This window comes from Tauraco erythrolophus, chromosome 1 (genome assembly GCF_009769465.1).
Source record: "Tauraco erythrolophus isolate bTauEry1 chromosome 1, bTauEry1.pri, whole genome shotgun sequence".
Lineage (NCBI taxonomy): Eukaryota > Metazoa > Chordata > Aves > Musophagiformes > Musophagidae > Tauraco > Tauraco erythrolophus.
The window spans coordinates 77,586,662-77,607,375 of NC_141465.1; the positions used below are offsets into that span (position 1 = coordinate 77,586,662).

Consider the following 20,714-nt stretch of genomic DNA (forward strand, 5'->3'; position numbering starts at 1 on the left):
AGTATCCAGCTATCATCAGAACTTTAGCAAAGATGACATGAGGCAGGACCGATGCCTGCAAATTAACCAAAGAGCCTCTGGCTGATGTTGCCATCCAAAAGATGTTTGCAGCTTCACGATATGGCCAGACCGAGTTGGTGACTGGGAAGATACTTTGAGTGGAGTTACAAATATGCCGGCTATTGAAAGATGTTCTATCAAATGACTAGCAGCAAATACTGGTCCTGCACCAAAGGGAGAAAGCAAAGAGTATGAAATGCAGGGTGGGGTTTTGTAATCCGAAAAACCCAAACATAAGATTGTTCGTGTATGTTCTCTACAGCTGGAATCTGCAACACAAAGACAGCCTGAGGAAAGCATCTAGCAGGACAGACACAGCAAATTGCTCTCCCATTTCTGTTCTGTGCACAGAAGAACTTAGACGTACTTACCCACATTCCTACCAGCCCTCAGCCTTCTCAATCCTGCAATATTTATGATGCAAAATTTAGAACGTAGAGCAGATTTTATGGACTTATTAGAGATCAAAGGCATGTCATCTGTATCATGTCCACATTTATTTTTCCAGACTTGGATACAAGTAGAAATGCTACAGACTCAGTCACTGTCAATCATGTGAAGGATATTGCTACTGCATTTGCATATGGTCTTTTGTTTTTCCCAATAAAGAACAGTCTGACAGCATGCAATAAACTCCCTTGTTTAAAGATTAAGGTGTCCAAATCAACGCCCAAGTTCCCAGATTGCAACTTCCTCCCAAGAATTGACTCTGATCAGGGAGATGAATGTAGAGAGAGATCCGTCTCTTCTGAAATTGGTACATGCTTCCTTCTGCCTAGCAAAAACGAACAAATATATCCCTTTCAGTATTCTTCCCAAGACCCCAAAACTTCTCGTATAGTAACGTATAGGAATTGCAAGACTGTGTAACACTGCCACCTGGTGATATGCATCACAGCAATGTTTTCTTCCTCCTACCATCACAAAAAAAACCTTTTGTTTCCTTTCAGGTGATCTTAATCTGCAAGTCTCCATCAAACATAATTCATCCCACCAGCAGTTTATCCTGAGCACCTCTGATTGTGTCTAGAAGCCAAATTACTAAGGTTTTCAAAGTTGTTCAGGCCATATCTTGTCTTTTCCTTCAGGATTGACTTTTAGATGTGCTATGGATAGACAGAGTCTAACTTGATCCAAATCCCCATCACAACTTTGTATGAACTCTAGAAACTTTAGTGTCTTCTGAGAAACAAATCTGAAGTAATATTAGAAATTACTCACTAGGCCTCCTCTCCCTCCTTTTTTTGTTCATCTTTTCAGCTTTTGGCATGTGATGTATCAAAAAAGCAAAACTAAAAAAGGCAAAACAAAACCAAAAAGCCTCAGTAGCAACAATAAAAAAAATCTTCCAAGAAGTTTCCCTCTCCAAGGTGGAAAAAATAATTTCTATAGTATTTGATCTCAGACTCTTTCATCTCTTTCATCTGATCTCTGTGGGATACAGATGGAAAACGGAGAAAAGCATTGCAAATGGTAGATCAGGCTCAACTTCTAGCACCCCTATCAGGCTTTCACAGCTGTCCGCAAATCTGAACCTTTCTTCTGTAACTGACCTCCAATTCCTTACTGAAAAGCACAGAGAGTTCAGAACCGTTATCGCTTTCTGGGTTGCCACTATTTCTTACTAGACCTTTCTTGGATTCATTTCAGCAAGCCGACCTGGATACCTTGAAGTTCAAATTCAAGAACCACACTTTTTTATGTGTTGTTACAGGAGTTTTTAGAACAGTTCAGCCCCTTCTGAGAAGGACTCCAACTCTTGTTTGGGGATTTTTCTTAACTCTTTCCTATTCACCCATCATTCTATAAGCACCTAAAAACATGTAATTAGTGATTGTTCCCTAAAGTATAGCCATATAAAGATTTAATGTTGTCTTTTTGTAAAATATATGAATGGCAATATTTATTCTCGAAATTATCCTACCAAGATCAGTGAAATACTGGTCTTGTCATCAGTTCAGTTGGATTTCTGGAAAATGCTGAGAGGAATTCAGGTTTAATTATGAAGGGATGTAAGTTGTTTCACAGCTGGGGCTGCAATAGAATGACCCCTGTTACCTCGAATCTGGCTGACCTACAAAAGTTACAGTGCAGAAAAGTTACTAGTACTGTAGATGATGGGTTATATACTCATATTCAGTTTGAAGTCTTGGTTAGAGACATCTGCCTCCAGCACTAATTTATCTTATGATCTTGGATTAAAGCATGCTAGGAACTGTAATTGCCATAAGAACTGGGAATTTTTACCTCTAACAGCACATTGTGGCAGTGAATTCAAGATACGAATAGTTCCTCTAACACTCAGCAGAGGGAATGGTCTGTTGGCCTTGCAGTCTGTCTGCGACAGACCAATGACTAGGTAAGAAATACGAGAGGGAAGAAAAATTGTTCAACGCTGTGACAGGTTTGAGATGAATAAACTGTAAATTCAGAGGGAGAATTGAGGTGAAGATTGCTTGAGTGTTTGTTTGGATTAAGAATCAGAAAAATAATGAGGGAATAATTCTCCGGCTGGCAGAAAAGGAGATCAAAATATAGGTTGGTCAAAGCAGCTTGCTTGGACAAGGGGTCTATGGGCACCTGAAGCGGCTTAGTGAGGAAAAGCATGTACCTACAAACTACCAATATTGTACATCATTTCATGGCAAAAGGAAAGCTGGAACAGAATGAGAATTGCACTGGTAAGAGAATACAGCAGTGGCCCTCAGCGATTTGGTCACACTGTGGCTTGCAGACCATTGGTGAGAGAAATAGCAGAATTTTATCCGTAAAACAATTACCAGCCCCGCACACTCATCCATGGCTATGTGCAAGCATAACTGGGACTTAACAACCACTAAAACATTTTTAACTGAGGTTTATGATTATAACATAACAATTCGTATGCTGTAAAGCCTTTGTATTTAGGTACAGGTGTTTTTAACATAATTATCAACTCTCCCAACTGCTAAGAAGTAGTAGGATACAAGTTGTTTGGAAATTTTAGAATTGCATTTCTTTATTAAAGTGTTTGAAAACCCGCAGTTTATTGCAAAAATGTGGAGAAGATTGGAGCTTATGCTTTCTTTTGGAAGGACTTCTAGAAAGTCTCTTTTGGAAAAGTTTGCTGGGGCACCTAGCAGGCAGGATCTCATTTTTCATTTTTTGGTATCGCAGAGTGGACCTATCATTTAATCTTAATCCTTTCAGAAGGCCTAAGTATATCACCCTAATATGACATAGCAAGTTGTTTATGATAACTGTCAAGAGGTAGTCATCGAAACTATAGCATGAACAGCAGTTTAATAAACGTGAATAACAGGAGCAGCCAGCATATGTCCATTTAACTTCATTTAATCTAAGAAGTAATGATCAAGGAATGATAAAAAACAGAAATAAGGCCAAATTTTCAAGTCAGAAACCTAGCTTTATTAGAAACTAATAGATAAACATAATTTTCCCTTAGCCTAAGACAAGTCATTAGTTATATGTGATTACCATATATACCTGTGTACAATCTTAGAAGTTAGCCAAATAGCTGCATAAATGCATGAGCATTTTATTTTAGTGACAAAGATATTCAAAAGAGTATGCATCAAGATAACATACATCTAGCAATAATCCTGTTGCCTTCTTTTTCTTCCTGCGTCTCAGGCATCCCATAGCCTGGAACTGCACATCAGTGATCCAGCAGAACTAGGGAGGGGTGAAAAAGCCTGCACAGCACATCCCCCTCGCTCTTACCTTGCACGTCTGGGAATCGCTCTACCAGCAGAAGGATACAGAAGAAGGATACATTAGGAGAAGCAAGCACATTAGGGGTTAAACGATTTGCATTTCATTAATAACACTTCTACATTAAAATATTCTAAATGTAGTGTGTTTCTGTAAGTCTAATTATATGCAGTATGTGAAAACATATTTGATAATCGCATTGCTAATTACGTGCAATCACTTCAATACACAGGTGCAAAGCTCCAGAAATAGGCATATTTGAATTTCTTCACATACAGATATAAACCACAGCTTTGCAGTTACTTCAGTGTTCAGTGACCCGTTATTTCTCCGGGACTGTACTTCCTTGGATTTTTGAGGGGATAGTGCCATTGGAACTAAAGAAATGTGCTAGGCCACTACAAACCAAGGACTGAATTTATATGTGTATGTTCCAGTGCTAAAAAACTGCAATTCCTGACTTTTCCACAGTTTATGAGCATTTTAATGTACACATTTTATAATTTATTGGCAGATATATCATGCTGACTTCAGAGATGTGGGAATCATCATTTTAAATTTTCTTCTGGGAGCTTTAACTCTCACAATGTTCCTTTAGTATTTATTTGCCTGGAATATCATATATATGTGCATGTGAATGTGTCTTTTCCAGTTTGGATTAAACTTAAGGGACCTTCTTAATGGTTTAATAATAGAAGGTAATAAAAAATTTGAGCAATAAATCCATTTCCATTGTATGTGTGAGAGCTTGTGGCTGCACTTTTTGCTCCTCTTTCATTTATGTGTAACTGTTATTTTTTATATTGATTTTTAAAGCTATCTTGACAATGGATTGTAATTAGCTTTGTGTATAAATCATAAAAATTGAATATTTTACATCCTCAAATTAACTGAAAAAGAACATAAAATAATAATTTGCATCATTCAAAAGTAATACTTCTGTGTTCCCATTAAAGATATTCAACATAAATTATTGGAAGGAATAGCTTTAGATGACTTGTCCATAGGCATTCTTTTCCACATTTGGGAAGTGAGCTGAAATGAGTCCTGACAGGTGAGAAACCTATCTACTAGTTTGCTACTAACATTATCAAAATGATTGACCGATGAGAAGGGACTCAGCAAAATCTGCAAAAGCAGCACTGGAATTTGTTCCACTGGAAACAAATCCATTGTATTTCACACGATAAAGCAGCATGGATTGTTCCGTTTCGCTTCAGGTACACAAAGATTTAATTAAAATAAATTAACGCTTAAGAGTCACAGAATAGTTGTTATGGAAATTACAGATGCCAGCCACCGTAAGAGGGCTCAACTCTGGGTTTCCGCTGAATCAATAAGCTGAAAGGAGATTCTTCTATAAAGTCATTTTTATTAATAGCACTACAGCTCAAGCTGGGTGTCTCCGAAGAGGGATCCCGAACAAAGAAATCCCTGGGCAATTGTATCCTTACAATCTAAGTTCCCTTCCCCTCATGCGACAGTTCGGACCAAGAGTTGGATAGTTGGGACCAAACTAAGGTCTGGAGTCTTCCCGTTCTTCATTGGGCCCCTTCATTGTCTCTAGGGGGACCATTTCTTTTCTTATCCCTAAGGTTGCAGCTTCTGCTGATGATCGTGGCTTTCTGATGTTCTGGTTTGAACCAGCTCTGGGGCCTTTTTTTACTTAACTAGGTAAAAGTTCAACATATCTAGGTGGAAGTTCGCAGCTTGCAGCCTAAGGCTTCAGCAAACTTAGCTACTAATGCTAAGCGAGTTCTATATCAGTAGTATATCAAATCGCACAACCTAGCTGAGGTTGGAAGAGTGTGCTGGAGGTCATCTTGTTCCACTGGTGCATAAAGCAGGACCAGCTTCAAAGCTACCTCGGCTTGCTCAGTGCCTTGCCAGTGAAGAGTCATAGCCCCATAAAAGACAGTGCAATCCTATGTGTCACCACTCTGAAATTAGAACGATGCAATGAAAAGGAGAGCATCCTTTTAAGAAGTGCATTCTATTTTTCATTCCTGCATTAGAGGTGCGCGAGCAAGACAGCCAGTGGGAAGTGAGGGATAGACACAAGATTTCTCCTGCCAGCTGCTCAGCCACACGCAGCCTGCAAGGCAGCTGGACCTGGCACCGGGCTTCTGCTGTGGCCCAAACACGGCTCCACACACAGCCGGGAACAGGCAATTGCTGCAGAAGTTACCTCTTAAGGAGCACCTGCCTCCTCACCTGGCAGTGGTTCCTCGCTCCCGCCCAGCCTGTAATCCAGCCTGAGCCAGGAGCTGCTGTGTTGAACAGCTCTGCCTCCCAGCGTATGGCTTCACTGGAGAATGCTGGATGGTGCAGTCTACACACAAAGCTGCACAGGTGAAAACACAATCGCAATTCTGAACCAGTTTTAAAAGGATTGAAGAGTTTCTTCAAAGAAAAACTGCAATTGGCTTTGAGTAGACAGTGTGTCATCGTTCTGCAGTCCTCACTTCTGTCACAGGGGACTTAGTTGAGTGCACATTCAGGACTCATCGGCTAATTCTCCAACTTACGTTTTCTTAGGCATCCTGGAAAGGATTCAGAACTCGACTCACTGAGCTGACTAAAAAGTAAAAATCATTGATATACTTTCTTGTACAGGTATTTTATCTTTGTATTTTCCACCACGCATGTGGCAATAGCACCTTTCAATTTATACGACAGGCCTACAAGTCAAATCCTACTCCTCTGTTCTGGGAAGTATTTTATTTTCTCAGTGAATGCGCCTGTACCTTCACACAAAAGTCTTTTTTGATGCTCCTGTTGCACTATGTGGCCAGAATTGTCCTGAGGCACTTCATTGCACATAACAGCTTATGAATGAATGCAAAAATACTCAACTTTTTATTTATAAATATTCTGTCTACTGAAGTTACAATGTCCCAAACATTTGCATGCGAGAAACCATTTCTATAATACAAATATGTGTCTATTATTTGAATCATTAACAATGGTGATTTAATAGCCTTATTGTACACTTTAGTCTAATTTTTGTATCACCAGTCTATCATCTGTGCTCCTTTCACTGAGCACGTAGACAGATTCACAAGTTACAATTAGGGAAAGAAGGAAAAATGTTCCTTTTTTCAACACCTGAGACCCTCACAGGGTTCTGTAAATAACAGAATAATTAGAGGACAACAGTTAACAACCACGGTTGTTAGCTGGCATCAGAAGTGCCAACTGATGTTATGCGATGAGCTTGATCCAGTAAGCTAAGATTTAGCAGTCTGACTCAGAAAAAACTGCTATGTTAAAGACAAGCCCTATTTTTATCCATTGGTACAGTTAGTTGCTCAGATTTGGCATGGCAGGAGCCAGTACAACCCAGAAATCAACACAACCACACCGTCCTGTTGGCACAGCAGAGCAGTGGCATTTCTTATGAACTTGAGCTGGTGTGTCTAAATGGAGCTGCTTCCCCATTACAGCCACGTTTTACTGTTCTCCACTATGCAGTACAGACATGTCCGCAGATTCGTGGGAAGTTTGTTGATCTGGCCCGGGAAGTATGTTCTTTACCTTTCTGAGGTGGCTCACTTTAAATAAGAAACTGTAACTTCTATGTTTATTTTACAAAGCAAAATGTTGCTTCAGTTTCTTTTCCCTTTTAATAAAGGTTGGAAAGAGAAGCATACTGGAAGAGAGCCACTTACTGTCACTGCAGCTGCACGTGTAGGCATAGCAAAGCAGCCTAAATTCTGATTTCCAGAAAGGTGCCACTGAGCAGCTTCTGTGAGCTGTTGAAACCAGGCTTATGTTACTCCTGTATCAATTTTTCTTTCACTAGCTCATCCCTGTAAGTCAAAATGAAGAGCTAACAGACTGTCAAATATATTTTGCATTATTACATAATTCCACTACACTGACATATGCTAATCAAATAACCCAGGTTGGTCTTTATTTCCAATGGAATGGACAAAAAGTGACGCAGTACGGCGTCCTGAATCTCTTCAGGGAAACACCTCGAATGCCTGACAGAGGAGTGACATTGACAGGCTCTGAAGAGATCAGCCTCCAAACTTGTAGCAAGATAACAGGATGCCAGCAGTTACTGCTCAGGAGGCTGTCAATTAATAACCAGATAACAGATATATCTTTTGACTTGTGTTTGACATTTACATTACTTCCAAGTTAGGGAGAAAGGGTGCCTTTCAGCTCAAAAATTGTTTTCAATCTGTTAAAAAATAAAGTTTTATTTTCGGCTAACTGAATATGCTGATGAAGCTCAACTTATTTTCACTTATTGCTACTGTTTCTATTAAATAGCTCACTATGACTTACACTACAAAACATTTGCATCTTACTGAGAAGCATCCATTAATCACTTCCTCTATTCACAATGAAACAGCTATGATAATCAATTCTTATTTGCACAGCTGTGATAAGAATAATTTTAAAATTTTGCTGTAATTGTTCTTCTGTTCTTCTGAAAAACGGTTTCAGAGGACTAAGGGGTTTTCTCACATATATATGGAATGTATGTACAAGAATGGCCAAGTGTTATTTGGAATACTTAATTACATAAAATTCTGCTGTGGAAATGAAGATTAAGTCTGCTTTCCATCTTCTAGGTTTGCACACTGCTTACAAGATTAAAATCTAACTTTGTCCAAATATAGAGGAATAGATTTTTTTAAAAGTGTGTATTGGCTCTTCGTGACTGGAATGTAGCAAATGTACCAGAGCAAAGGGAAGATGGATAAATAAGCAAAAACTTTTACAGGAAGATGATGTTCTGTTACAACACTGTATTTCTGACTGAGGAGCAATCAGAACTGCACCTTAAGCAACAGATCACGTTGCCCAGAGAGGTTGTGCAGGTTCCAGCCTTGGATTTTTTCAAGACTCGACTGGACCTCAGAGCTGGTCCTGCTCTGAGCAAGAGGTTGGACTAGAGACCTCCTGAGGTCCCTTCCAACTTCATTTAGTCTATCTATGATCCTGAATTTTAGGCACCCAATAAAACAATAATCCTAAATGGGAGAGAGGGAGAGATGTCTCAACAGGGAGATACTTTCTGTCTAACAAAGATCTCTGAATTTAAGCAGAAAGGATTTTTCTTCAAGAGAAAAACTAGACTATTTTCTGTAGTTCACCACAGACTAATTCTCTGGCCTTTGATTCAGAGCTACCCCTTAATCTTGCCACTGAATTCAAAGCTAGTTGTATTTCGATAGACAGGGCCAACAAATTTTATTTGCATGGCAAATCATAAATTGCCACAGCTCAAGATGAAACAAGTACAAGCTATTAAGAGTTCAAATTTGAACAACAATAGCAGCTTCTTCAATATCAATATAAACCAAAAGGTAACACAACAACTGTATATAGAAAAGCAACTGATAGATTAGGGTAAGGTAGATGCATCCATCATCACAAATACATAGTATCGCATGGAGTTATGAAAAATGTGTGGTAAATCTATATACATGGGAAACATACTTAGTAAATTTCAGTTTTGGCTGAAGAAACAGCAAAAAGCAACTTGTTAGTTGCTCTTTTAACCATAGAAGGATTGTTGGGGTTGGGGGTTTTTTTTGGTAGATGGTCAATATAAAACAGCTATAGCCCGAATATTCTGTGCATAAGAAGTGTAGCATGAGTTCTACTAAGTCCATCAAATACATTATGAACTTTGCTAGGGAGTGGTGGAAGTGTCTTTTATCAGTTCATTGCATGTGTTTTCACTCTAGGGATGCAAGAGTGTGGCCGCATACATGGGTTACTAGCGCAGAAACACAAGGGGCCCAGACTTACTGATCCGTACGGTACTCTGGCTATGCCATCCTTGTAAGCAGCAGAAGCTTCTGAACTGTCAATACAAAAGAAAAAAGCTGCTTAGACAGCATATCATAGCCTTTCTTCATATAAAAGATCCTGAATTTTTTTATTTCTTATGGCCTTACACACAAACCAAGAGAAATACTCCTGTGGTTTTCATTATGTCTACAGAGGTACACGAGGGCTGCACGACCAGTCTTAGGTAAGGTTAACTTAAATCAACTGATGTACCTTAAAGTTGGCATCACTGATGTATCACAGTGGTACCTGAAAACTATCAGAGGCCTTGAAATAGCACAAATTTGTAAGAGTAAGTCCGAAAAAGATCAAACACAAAGGCCTTAGGCTGAATTTACATAGGAATGACCCTCAGGGATGTCTTTATCATCCTTCAATTAATAAAGACCGAGCAGCATGTTAGGTACAGGCATTTTGTTTGGGCAGAGTTTCTGCACCATAGTTTGAGAACACCTGGCAAACAAATTCCTTTTGTTTGTACATATGATGTTATACTGACCAGTCCTAAGCACTAACAAGCCAAACCACACAATTCATAGCCTGCTCCCTAGACTAGTGCCCTAACTGGCTCCTGCCACCCACACGGAAGCTTTAAATTGTCAGGAGATGACTGTGAGAAAAATAACTTGAGGTGTATGCAGCACTAAGATGTTCCAGGTTTCATCTTCATATTCCATAAATCACGTTTTGGAGAAGGCAATACCCCCTATTTTTAATTCAGCTGGAGGATTCTTCCTCCAATAAACAACTACTCAGCGCAGCTCTGGATTCACATCCCACAGTACTGCTGCAGAAGCACCCGCAACAGCCTTTTTTAGCTTTGCTATACAGCTGAGGAAAAACAGGAAGTGTAGCAGCTTTGCTGAGGAGGTGGAATTAACTACTGAGATTCCAAAAACAGAGAAATAAGAAATGAGAGGCTACAAGCCTGAAAACTGTGAGTTAGGTAGAAGGAGAGGCATGGTTCTAGTAAAGCTCACGTTCATCGAGATAAAAATCATGTAGGTAGGAAACAGACCACATCTCAATACAGAAATTGGTTTAGAAAACTTTCACTTGGCCGGGTGGGGGGTGGGGATTAAAGGAATTAAGTACTTGCCCCTTCCAGCAACCACTATATATGAATTTACGTACATTGTGTGAAGCTGCTCACACTTAGTAAGATTTTAGCTACTCCTTTTAACCTGGTGAAGGCCGACGGAGAACAACCATCTAGGACCAGGCACAAGCAGGGGCACTGGGAGGTTCGGCGAGCGGCAGGGAAGGCAGCTGCCGCCCCGGCTGCGGGATAACACCGCCCTGCCTCTCCTCAGCCGCGGGCAGCCACCGCCGCTGTAACCAGCAGCGCGCACCGCTCAGAGGGAACGGCGGAGCCCCGCAAACGGAACCCGAAGATACCCTACGCAATAATAACACTTATAAAGCCACCCGAGAACTAAAAAAAAATTAACGGAAAAGCCCCAAGCACAACCAGACACACTCCCGCACCCTCGCAAGGCGCGGACGGGACGGCGCCCCAGGCAGGCGGCGCGAACACCGCGCTTGCGCGGGGGCGCGAGCCGCGCGGCGCCCCGCCCCGTTCGCGGCCAGCCTGCCGCCCGCGCCCCGCCCCCAGCGCCGCGTGTCACCGCGCGAGCTGGGGCAGCCCCTGATTGGCAGAGGCGGTGTGGGCCGGCGGGCGCGCGCACGCCGAGGCGGAAGGGGCGGCGGGGGTCGTGCGCGCCGTGTCGGGCAGCTGTGAGCGCCCTTCGCCGTCCCTGCCTCCTCATGGCGGGCTGGTCGCTGCTGCCGGCTCTCCTCGCTGCCCTCCTGTGTGCTCAGCCGTGCCGCTGTGGCAAGGCTCCAGCCCCCTCCCGGGCCGTGACAGCCCGGCTGGCGGCGAAGTGGCCGGCGACGCCGCTGCTGCTGGAGGCGAGGTTCGTGCAGCCTCTTCCTCCTTCCCGCTGCTGCCTTCCTCGGCTGCCGCGGGAGGCCGGGGGGCAGCGGCGGTGCCTCCCCGGGCTGTCTCCCGAGGGGCCAGGCGGAGGGAAGGGCTCCTTTCTTCTCTCCGCCGTGCGGCCCGAGAGGGAAGGTGGGCTGTCAGAAAGGGGTGGCTGCGCTTCTCGCTTCCTCTCTTCGGGAGGATATGAAAGCACTCCTTGGGTATAAGGCTTAACTGCTTTCTCCCGTCGTAAAATGTTACGGATAGGGCTGACAGGCTTTCCCGCGTTTTACGCGTGCTATTCGAACTGGTTTGCCTTTAACCTCCTCATTTCATTGAGATGCAAAGAGTCAATCGGCACAATCCCTGCCTACTACTGAGTAACAGTGTCTCTTCCTCTCACCCTAATTAGTTTACTTTCACTCGTGAATTAAATAATTCTGTATAAAGGTATTAGTGACGATGTGAAGCTACGGTAGTAAAACATGTCTTTTTAAAAAAGGTGTTGTTAACTTGTAGTCGTAACTTTAAAATAGGAAGTGAAGATGCTTTCCAGTGTAACGTGTTTGTGGCTCCCCTGCCAGTTTGGTTTAAAATCTTTTTTGTTTGCTTTGTTTTTAAACTTATTTGTAGCTGTTTGGAGAGCTCCTGTGAAAGGGAGAATTGCAAGCTTCTGTAATCAAAGCAGTGGCAAACTTCCCAAGTAAAGATTAAAAACCAATGCACTTATGCTAGCAAGTAGATCTTTTTGGCAGACATAAGGGAGGGGCTGGAAAAGCAACTGATGTTCCCTTAAGAAAAAATGACAAAACTACAAAGTGTTACCGGTAAATGGAAGAATGGTATTTGGAATAAAGCAAAACTTATCTTTTATGCTTTGTAAGGATTAATGCATCTTTGAAAGTGTTCCAGAGATTGGAGACCTCCCCTGCATAGCAAAGTAGACATTGTCATCAATCAAAGCCTATATTTTAATTAAAAACTGTAACCTGACAGAGTGTATGAAAAAAAAAGTGGAAAATTGTGTTTATTTCTGTATCAGAGAATAGTCTGTTTGCTTTACGGCTCTGATTATTGTGCTCAGATTGGTAGTATTATTTTGTTCAATTTTTTTTTTAATCCAAACTATACCACTGTTCAGCATTTTATGCTACAGAGATGTTAGATGGTCATTGTGTACTTAATAATTTGTTTTTGCTGGATATTTTGTTATTTTACACAACTGAAGATTTTTTACTGTGGTGCATCTTTGGACAAAGTCAACCTATGGACAAATAATTTTTATTTTTAAACAGTGAATTTATTGCAGAAGATGGTAATGAGAAGTTTTGGCAGTTCTTGGAAACGGTACGAGAATTAACAGTCTACAAGCAAGGAGGTAAGTTAAACCGCATGCTCGTTTTAATGTAGTATCTTGCACTGTATTTAGCTTCTAAACATCAAGCTAACAAATTAACTATATGCAGTCAGGTAAAGCCTAATTCTTCCACTACTGCTTACTGGGTAGTTTTCTTTCAGAAAGTTGTAGCATTTTTTCCCAGATGCGGCCTCACCAGGGCAGAGTAGAGGGGGAGAAGAACCTCTCTCAACCTACTAACCACACCCCTTCTAATACCCCCCAGGATGCTATTGGCCGCCTTGGCCTCAAGGGCACATTGCTGGCTCATGGTCATCCTGCAGGCTGCCCAGAGAGGTTGTGGAATCTCCTTCTATGGAGATGTTCAAAACCCGCCTGGACGCGTTCTTGTGTGATCTGATCTAGGTGGTCCTGCTCTGGCAGGGGATTGGACTAGATGATCCTTTGAGGTCCCTTCCAATTCCTAACATTCTGTGATTCTGTGATTTTTTTTCCCTTTGGGCTTCCACCTATAGAGGAGTTCTAAAAGCAAGGAGGATGGGATGGACTGAGCTGCTGTTACGATATGGAACAGAAGCGTAAAGATTAAAGATACCTGCTTTCTTACGTGACTCTGCAGGAGCTTATAGCATATTCAGCCTTCATGTTTTGTGTAAGATGGATGTTTGTAGGAGGAGAGAATCCCACAAATGACTGAAATGAGAGTGCTAGCTAAAGGGAAAAACATGAGAGGAATGACCAAAAAAGGTTTAATAGTTGTAGATGGCATAGAGACTATTTTCCAGGAGCAACACTGGTGTTTTAGAATAAAAGTTTATCACTGTCAAAATAGGATTAAAAAAAACTTGCATGATTAGACAAAAGAACGTTAAGTTGTTAGAAGTTCAGAGCGAAGAACAAAGCATAAAATCCAGCAAACAAAGCATATAAGCGAGCCACCCAGAAAACACCTTGGAGAGCATGGTAATGAAAAATTTGGAAACTTTACAGGCTGTACAACAGGTTGGTCAATATTAGACCTACTTGGTAGGTCAATAGATAAACAAGATGAAAAAAGATTCAAAACGAGGTAGAGCTGTTTCGTGTTGCTCTTTACTTCAGAATAGTACAGTTCTTTAGGCATGAGTATGAGGACGTAACACTACTACTAGAAGAGACTTCGGGTAAATTTAATGTTAGTTTAATAGGCAAAAGCTAACAAGTTTTAGAAAGATCATGCAAGAAATGGCAGTAAGATGACAGGAATGAGTCCTTGTTATGTGAAAAATGCTGCGTATGGGAGGGAGAACTTGAGAAACCACACACTTCAACGATGATGACTGACTAAATGCAAGTCAAAAAGATTGTGGTGTCCGTGTGGATAGGTCAGTGAGAATGTTATTGGAGTGTTCAGCAATGCCGAAAGCCACTAATAGACTTAACAAATCACTAGGAAAGGAACAAGGACCTGCATGGTAAACAACATTTTACTGCTTATGATTCCATGATGCCCTTTTGTGTTGAGTAAAAACATGATGTTCTACTTTACTGTATCCCAGTATTTTCCTCTTCATTTCTTTGGGCAGGATATAGTAGAAGCAGAAGGTGTACAAGGAACTGTGATTATAGTTATGGAATATCAACTGAAGAGGTAAAAAAAAAAAAATTACTGTGAAATGATGAAAATGGGAATGGTCTGAGGTCAGAAGTATAAACAAAACCAGAGAGAATGACTGAGAACAGTAGGCCTAGGTCATGAATGCTGCTCAGAGCCTTTCTGTGTAAGGGCGTGTGGATGTGGAAGTAGGTGCAGAATTTGACTTCTGACTAATGCTGTTTTAAGGTCTTTGTCAGTGCATAGGACAGTGGCATGGGTTACAGCCTCCACAAGGTTGTGAATGACAAAACTGGGAGAAGTTGAGGAGCTGGAGGCTAGGGCTGCCATTAGCGGGGCCTTGGCAGGCTGGAGAGACAGGCCTGGGAAGTTCAGCTAAAGTGCTTTACAGACTCCTGCACATGGGTTGGAATAATCTCAGCACCAGTACAACCTGGGCACTGACTGACTAGAAAGTGGTTTTCGAGAAGCAGACCAGGGGATTCTCGTCAACAGGGAGTTGCATTAAATTCTTATGCCTGAGAAAGCCAGCTACATGCTAGGCTGCATCAGCACGAGTGTAGCCAGCAGGTCAAGAAAAGTGATTATTTCGTTGTGTGTGGCACTTGTAGACCACGTCTGGAGTACTAGGCCCAGGTTGAGGCTCCTCGTTAAAAGACAAGACATACTGGAGGAAGTCTAGGAGAGGATCACCAAAATGGTTAGGGAACTGGAGCAGGCTTCTGAGGAAAGTCTGAGAGAATTGGGTTTTATTCAACCTGAGGAAGAGTCTTTGTATCTTCAACTTCCTAATAGAAAGTTATAGAGAAGACAGAACCAGACTCTTCCTGAAGGTAGACAGTAATATTAAAAAAAAAAAAAAAAGAAAAGCAATGGGCACAAGTTGAAACGTGGAAATTTTAGTTGGGTACTAGGGAAAAATGTTTCTGCCATGGGGTTGGGTAGACACTGGAACAGGCTGCTTCAGGAGGATGTGGAATCTCCATTCTTGGAGATAGTCAAAACTCTGCTGCATGAGGCCCTGAGCAGCCTGTTGGAATTAGATCTCCTCTAAGTAAAAGTTTGAATGAGGTGACCTCCAGAAATCACTTCTACCTTGAATTTTTTTTTTTCAAGGAGTTGTTTAGATGCAGCTGATACTGCCTTGAGACAAGACTGATGTATTAGATAAAATGTCATTTTTTTTATCAGCTGGGTCTTGTCTGCTTGCTTGAACCAGCTTTCTAAGGAATTTGAAGCTTTAGTGACATTTATTATTAGTGTCACAGATGTCTGTTGAAATTAGCTGTTAGCTACATACTTTGTCTACTTCACCTGGTTAAACTCTGCGTGATTGAGAATAAATAAATTGCCACCAATAGGATGATCTGCATGGCCTATCTTGCCAATGAAACATTAGATGCTGGTAGTGGGGAGCCTTGAGAATGTACTAAAATGTTACTTTAAGCGTATTAAAGTCCTGGTTTTGACAGAGACAAAGTTATTTTCTCTTTTTAGCAGCTAGAAGAGCTCTGTGTTATGGTTTTAGCCTGGGATTCATTATGAGAAGAATATTGATAGCATACTGATGTTCATGGTTGATACTGAGCCATCAAGACCTTTCAGCTTCCCATGTTTTGCCAGTGTGCAGGAGCACAACAGGCTGAGGGGGACCATGGCCAGGACAAAGGGCTCACAACTCCTCTTACGATTTGAACTTACACTTAGAATTGAGGGCCAATTGGCCAATGAAATATTCCATATAATGCAACATCATGCCTGGTATATAGATGAGGGTTGATCAGGAGGAAGCTCTTGCTCTTCTGGGGATGCTCAGTCTCTTAGAGTGCTGTCTGTCTCTCATTCTCTTTTTGGGCCTCTCGCTTGTCTGCGATTGCAGTGTTGTGACTTACCTATTTCAGGATTATTTTCCGGGACAGGACAGGTGTTGGTCACTGAGTGGTAAGCAATTACACTGGGCATCACTTGTTTGTATACATTGTATATCTATATCTATCCGTTGTTGTTGTTATTATTATTATTATTATTATTATTATTATTATTATTAATAATAATTTTATTATATCAACCCACAGGTCTCCTTCCCTTTTCCCCTTTAATTCTCTTCCCCATTCATCAGGGGTGAGGGAGGGTGAGCAAGCAGTTGTGTGGCATTTAGTTGCTGACTGGGCTAAACCATGTCAATTGAGCAATTGATGTGTATATTTATCATTATGGCCAACAAACTTCTATGTTTATAATGCAGGAAAACTTAAAGTTCTTCTGGCACCTAGTGGTTCTCCTAAAAGTCAGTTCATAGTTAGGGTAGTAGTATACAAACAAACCAAAGCTCTTTATGAACAGGCTGAGAAGGAAAGATTCAGTTTTAGAGGAAAAGAAAGTGGTTATTTTATGACAAAATCACATCTTTATTGATTCTTCCAACTTAAGAGTGTTGCACTGAAGTCAGCATACTAAGTGTGAGATAGAAATGCTATGAGTATCCATATATATCCAGCAATAGTTAAGCTACTTTCAGTAGGAAAGTCTGCCTTAGACATCTACAATAGAGTAGATGTCTACATCTACATCAGCTAGAGTGAAGAATACTGATACAGAAAGGATGGAGTGGCGCAGTTACTGAGAGCTGTGTAATAGGATACTTCTGAGGAGAAGGTGGCTCTCTGGATGGTGTGGAATGGGCATGTCAAGGTATGTTGATGTAGAGGGATGTTCATGATTATTGTGGTTTAACCTGACAGGTAGCTAAAGGCCACACAGCTGTCTGCTCACTCTTCCTGCCCCCAGTGGGATGGGAGAGAGAATTGGATGAAAAAAAAAGTAAAATTTGTGGGCTGACATTAAGACAGTTTAATAGGACAGAAAAGGAAAGGAAAAATAACAACAATGGTAATAATAATAGAATATACAAAACAAGTGAAGCATAATGCAATTGCTCACCACCCACTGACCAAGTTCCTGAGCAATGGCCCCCCAGCTAACTTCCCCCAGTTTATATACTAAGCATGATGCGATATGGTATGGAATACCCCTTTGGCCAGTTTGGGACAGCTGTCCTGGCTGTGCTCCCTCCCAGATGCTTGTGCACTTCCTTACTGGCAGAGCATGGGAAGCTGGAAAGTCCTTGATTCAGTATAACCTGTACGTAGCAACAACTGAAACATCAATGTGCTACCAACATTATTCTCATACTAAATCCAAAACACAGCACTATACTTACTACTAGGAAGAAAATTAACTCTTTCCCAGCCAAAACCAGGACAATGATGCATTAAGACTGAAGTAACAATAACTGCTTGAGCAAATTAAAGGATCTGCCTTAAAAAAGATTGATTGGGGTGATTGACTCTTCAGTTCTGCTCTGGATGATATCAAGAGTAGATAGGATGGATAACTGGGAAATAAAAGCATTGTGGGTTTTAAATGGAAACATTTTCATAGAAGGTAAAGAATTAATAGACTTGAAGCTGAAAAACTGGATTTTTCTGGGAATCAGATAATAAATTTGTATCTCAACCTGTTGAGTATTTCGGAAGAGTCGTGAAGTATTAAACCTAAAAGGCAACTTAAAAAATCAAGTATGGTGGCTTATTTTTCTTTTCAGTCATCCCTTGGATGATTCCTCATTCGTTGCTTATCAATTCTCAAAACTTACTATTTTAAATTTAGAATAATCAAATAAACATCTGTTGTTAACTTGCTCATTTAAAATATTCAGTCTTAGCAAATTAGGTCTAGTAATGGTCTGTTTATGATGTATGTAGCAATTTAATGGATTTGGTAGGAACAATGTGTGTGGAATTTGGTAAAGTAGTCTGATGTGTTTCATTGTTTTAACTTTTTCTTTAATACGAACTCAAATCAACTTGGGCATCATTGAGATTATACCTATGAAAACCATCAAAAAGTTAATGATGGGATACGCTATATTGAATTAGACTGAGGTCTTCAGGTAGCATGGACAACATTGTGTATGTCTACTTAATATGCTATATACTTGCTCCTGGGCTCGTGGAAGGTTGGGAAACGCAGATGATGCTATTCTGGAATGCATGTATGTTAAAGAAATCAAAGTTGCAAAATTTCGTATTAAAACCAGCACATTTACAAAACACTGAAGATTGCATTTAAACTTGCTGCTGCTTTTATATCTCAAAAGGTTTAGTTACGAACACAATGAAGGTAAGTGGCCAGTTCCCTGCTGACTAATTATAACCTGGGCGTTTACTGTCTTCCCAAGTGGTTCAGTTTATATATTGAATTTTCAGCATTCTCTTAAATAAATATTTAATAAAAAAAACCCAAATGCACAAACATATTAATAGGGAAACTATTTTCTCTGAAAAAAATATAACAGTATATTACATATAAACAGCAATCATGGAAATTATTTGTTGTAATCTAGAAGACTATACATTATTCACAACTAAATTAGCTAAGTATTTTTTACATACGTATTAACCTTAAAGATTCAAGAGGAAGCAGTTTTGCAAGCATGGCACTTCTATAATAATCATGCAATAAAATAAAATATTCCCTCTCTACTAGCATCTTGCTTGAAAGTCATAGGGATTTGACTGACCAGTGATTGCTTGGACTGCTGTTTCCTGGGATCTCTAATTCTGTAGCTTATCTATAGATACAGACATCTATGCGGTTGGAACAATCCCCATACTTCCATCCCTCAAAATAAATGATCCCAGCACCCTGTGCTCTTCTGATTAATTATGTCCCTTATGTTTATTCTCCCTGCCTTCTGTGCCTGAGTACTTTGAATTCTCCTGCGGGCCACCAGTGTATATTCAGATTAATTTTGTGCTGTGTGTGCATGGGATCTGAGGAGCTGTGATACAGACTTTTCCTTTCTTTTCGTGACCATTCTTGTCATCCCCCTTTAATTATTTTTCATCTACCTGTGATGTGAGATACTGCTGTAGGTTATGGATAGTAAATGTCGATGTTTAAATACGAGTCTGCTTAGCTGGCTGTTCAGTTCTTGTCGTAGTCAATCTAATCAGTTTGTCTACGGGAGCTGAGAGCTGTTCAGCTGACAAATTTAGGCATCTTTAGAGTGAGCTAAATAGCTTTTCAGGTTTTGCTGGCTGCCAGGCGCGCTCTCTTTGCTACAACGGAAGTTTACAGATATGTAGCTCATACACGTGTGTTCAGATGTCTGAGATCTCAAGCAATATGCTATTAATGTTGTCTCATTCATTTACTTTTAAATCAACTTTGTTAATGAATTTAGTGGTATTATGCTATCGTGCAGCGTTTTATGATAAGAAACATCTGTTTCTCCATGGTTCCCTGTAACATCCTAAGAAATTTATTATGACTTCTGCTCTTTGGCGTAGAGTGCAGTGTTAAAATGTGCCTGGAGGGCAAGTAGTTACCAAGTTTCAAGGAGCAAATAGTATGTGAAAAGAATTTGCAAAACTGAAACCATAGTTCTGTATGTAATAAACTTTAAAAAAATGTTTTTGCATCAGGTGGATCGTATAGCGTTTGATGTGGATTAATTTACCTGGCTGAAGTTTAAAGTACAGTTGTAGTCTGAATGAAGCCAGCAGTGTTAATATAAGTTGAAGTAGTAGGAGTGGATGCAAGATTTGATAAATGTAACCTTGTCGATATGTTATACAATCATTTTTGAAGGCCCATGATAAATTATCCTTTTTTTTTCCTCACTTCACTCATGAAAATCGTCATTGTCTTAATCATCTTCCAGAGCAAAAATGTCAGCTGTTTTATATACAGCAGTGAAAGCACAGCTGGAATTTTCAAGTGAAATAATTTAAAGACTTGTGGTAAAAATGTTTTATTGAGGTAGTATCTTTAGAATTGTATATTTAATAACTCTTCATTGTGTTCGATGGGATGTTATTTGGGGCTGAGTGGAGAGGCAGAAATTTCAGATTGAATTTTTGGTTTTGTGGAGATAATTTGAAGAAAATTTGAAAGTATAGTTCTGGAAAGATGTTTCAATCTGGAAGTATTAGCCACTTCTGGATTTTTTACATTCGCTGCTTGGAACATGTGAAGTCAAATTTGTCTCATTTGAGTTCTGCCAGGGATGTGTGTAGGTTTAGAAAACATGTAAGAGATATTTTTTTAATCCTTTGGATTTACTGTTAGACCAGTAATGATCCTATAGAATTTATGGGAAGGCAGCTTTCTAGAAATGCAAATCATACCCTTTAGTAATCTTAGATTTTTTTTTTTTCTTAGTGAATTACGGCAAACTCAGCCTT

General features: G+C 40.4%; 1 protein-coding gene across 1 annotated transcript in view; it reads left to right on the plus strand.

Annotated features, from left to right (window-relative positions):
* Nucleotides 1–11,358: 11,358 nt before the first annotated feature.
* UGGT2 (UDP-glucose glycoprotein glucosyltransferase 2) overlaps nt 11,359–20,714 on the plus strand; it is a 95,233-nt gene continuing 85,877 nt past the window's right edge. Inside the window, exons 1-2 of the mRNA XM_086611302.1 lie at nt 11,359–11,507; nt 12,808–12,890. Of these exons, the coding sequence (XP_086467428.1) occupies nt 11,359–11,507; nt 12,808–12,890 (232 nt within the window). The remainder of the gene's footprint in view (nt 11,508–12,807; nt 12,891–20,714) is intronic.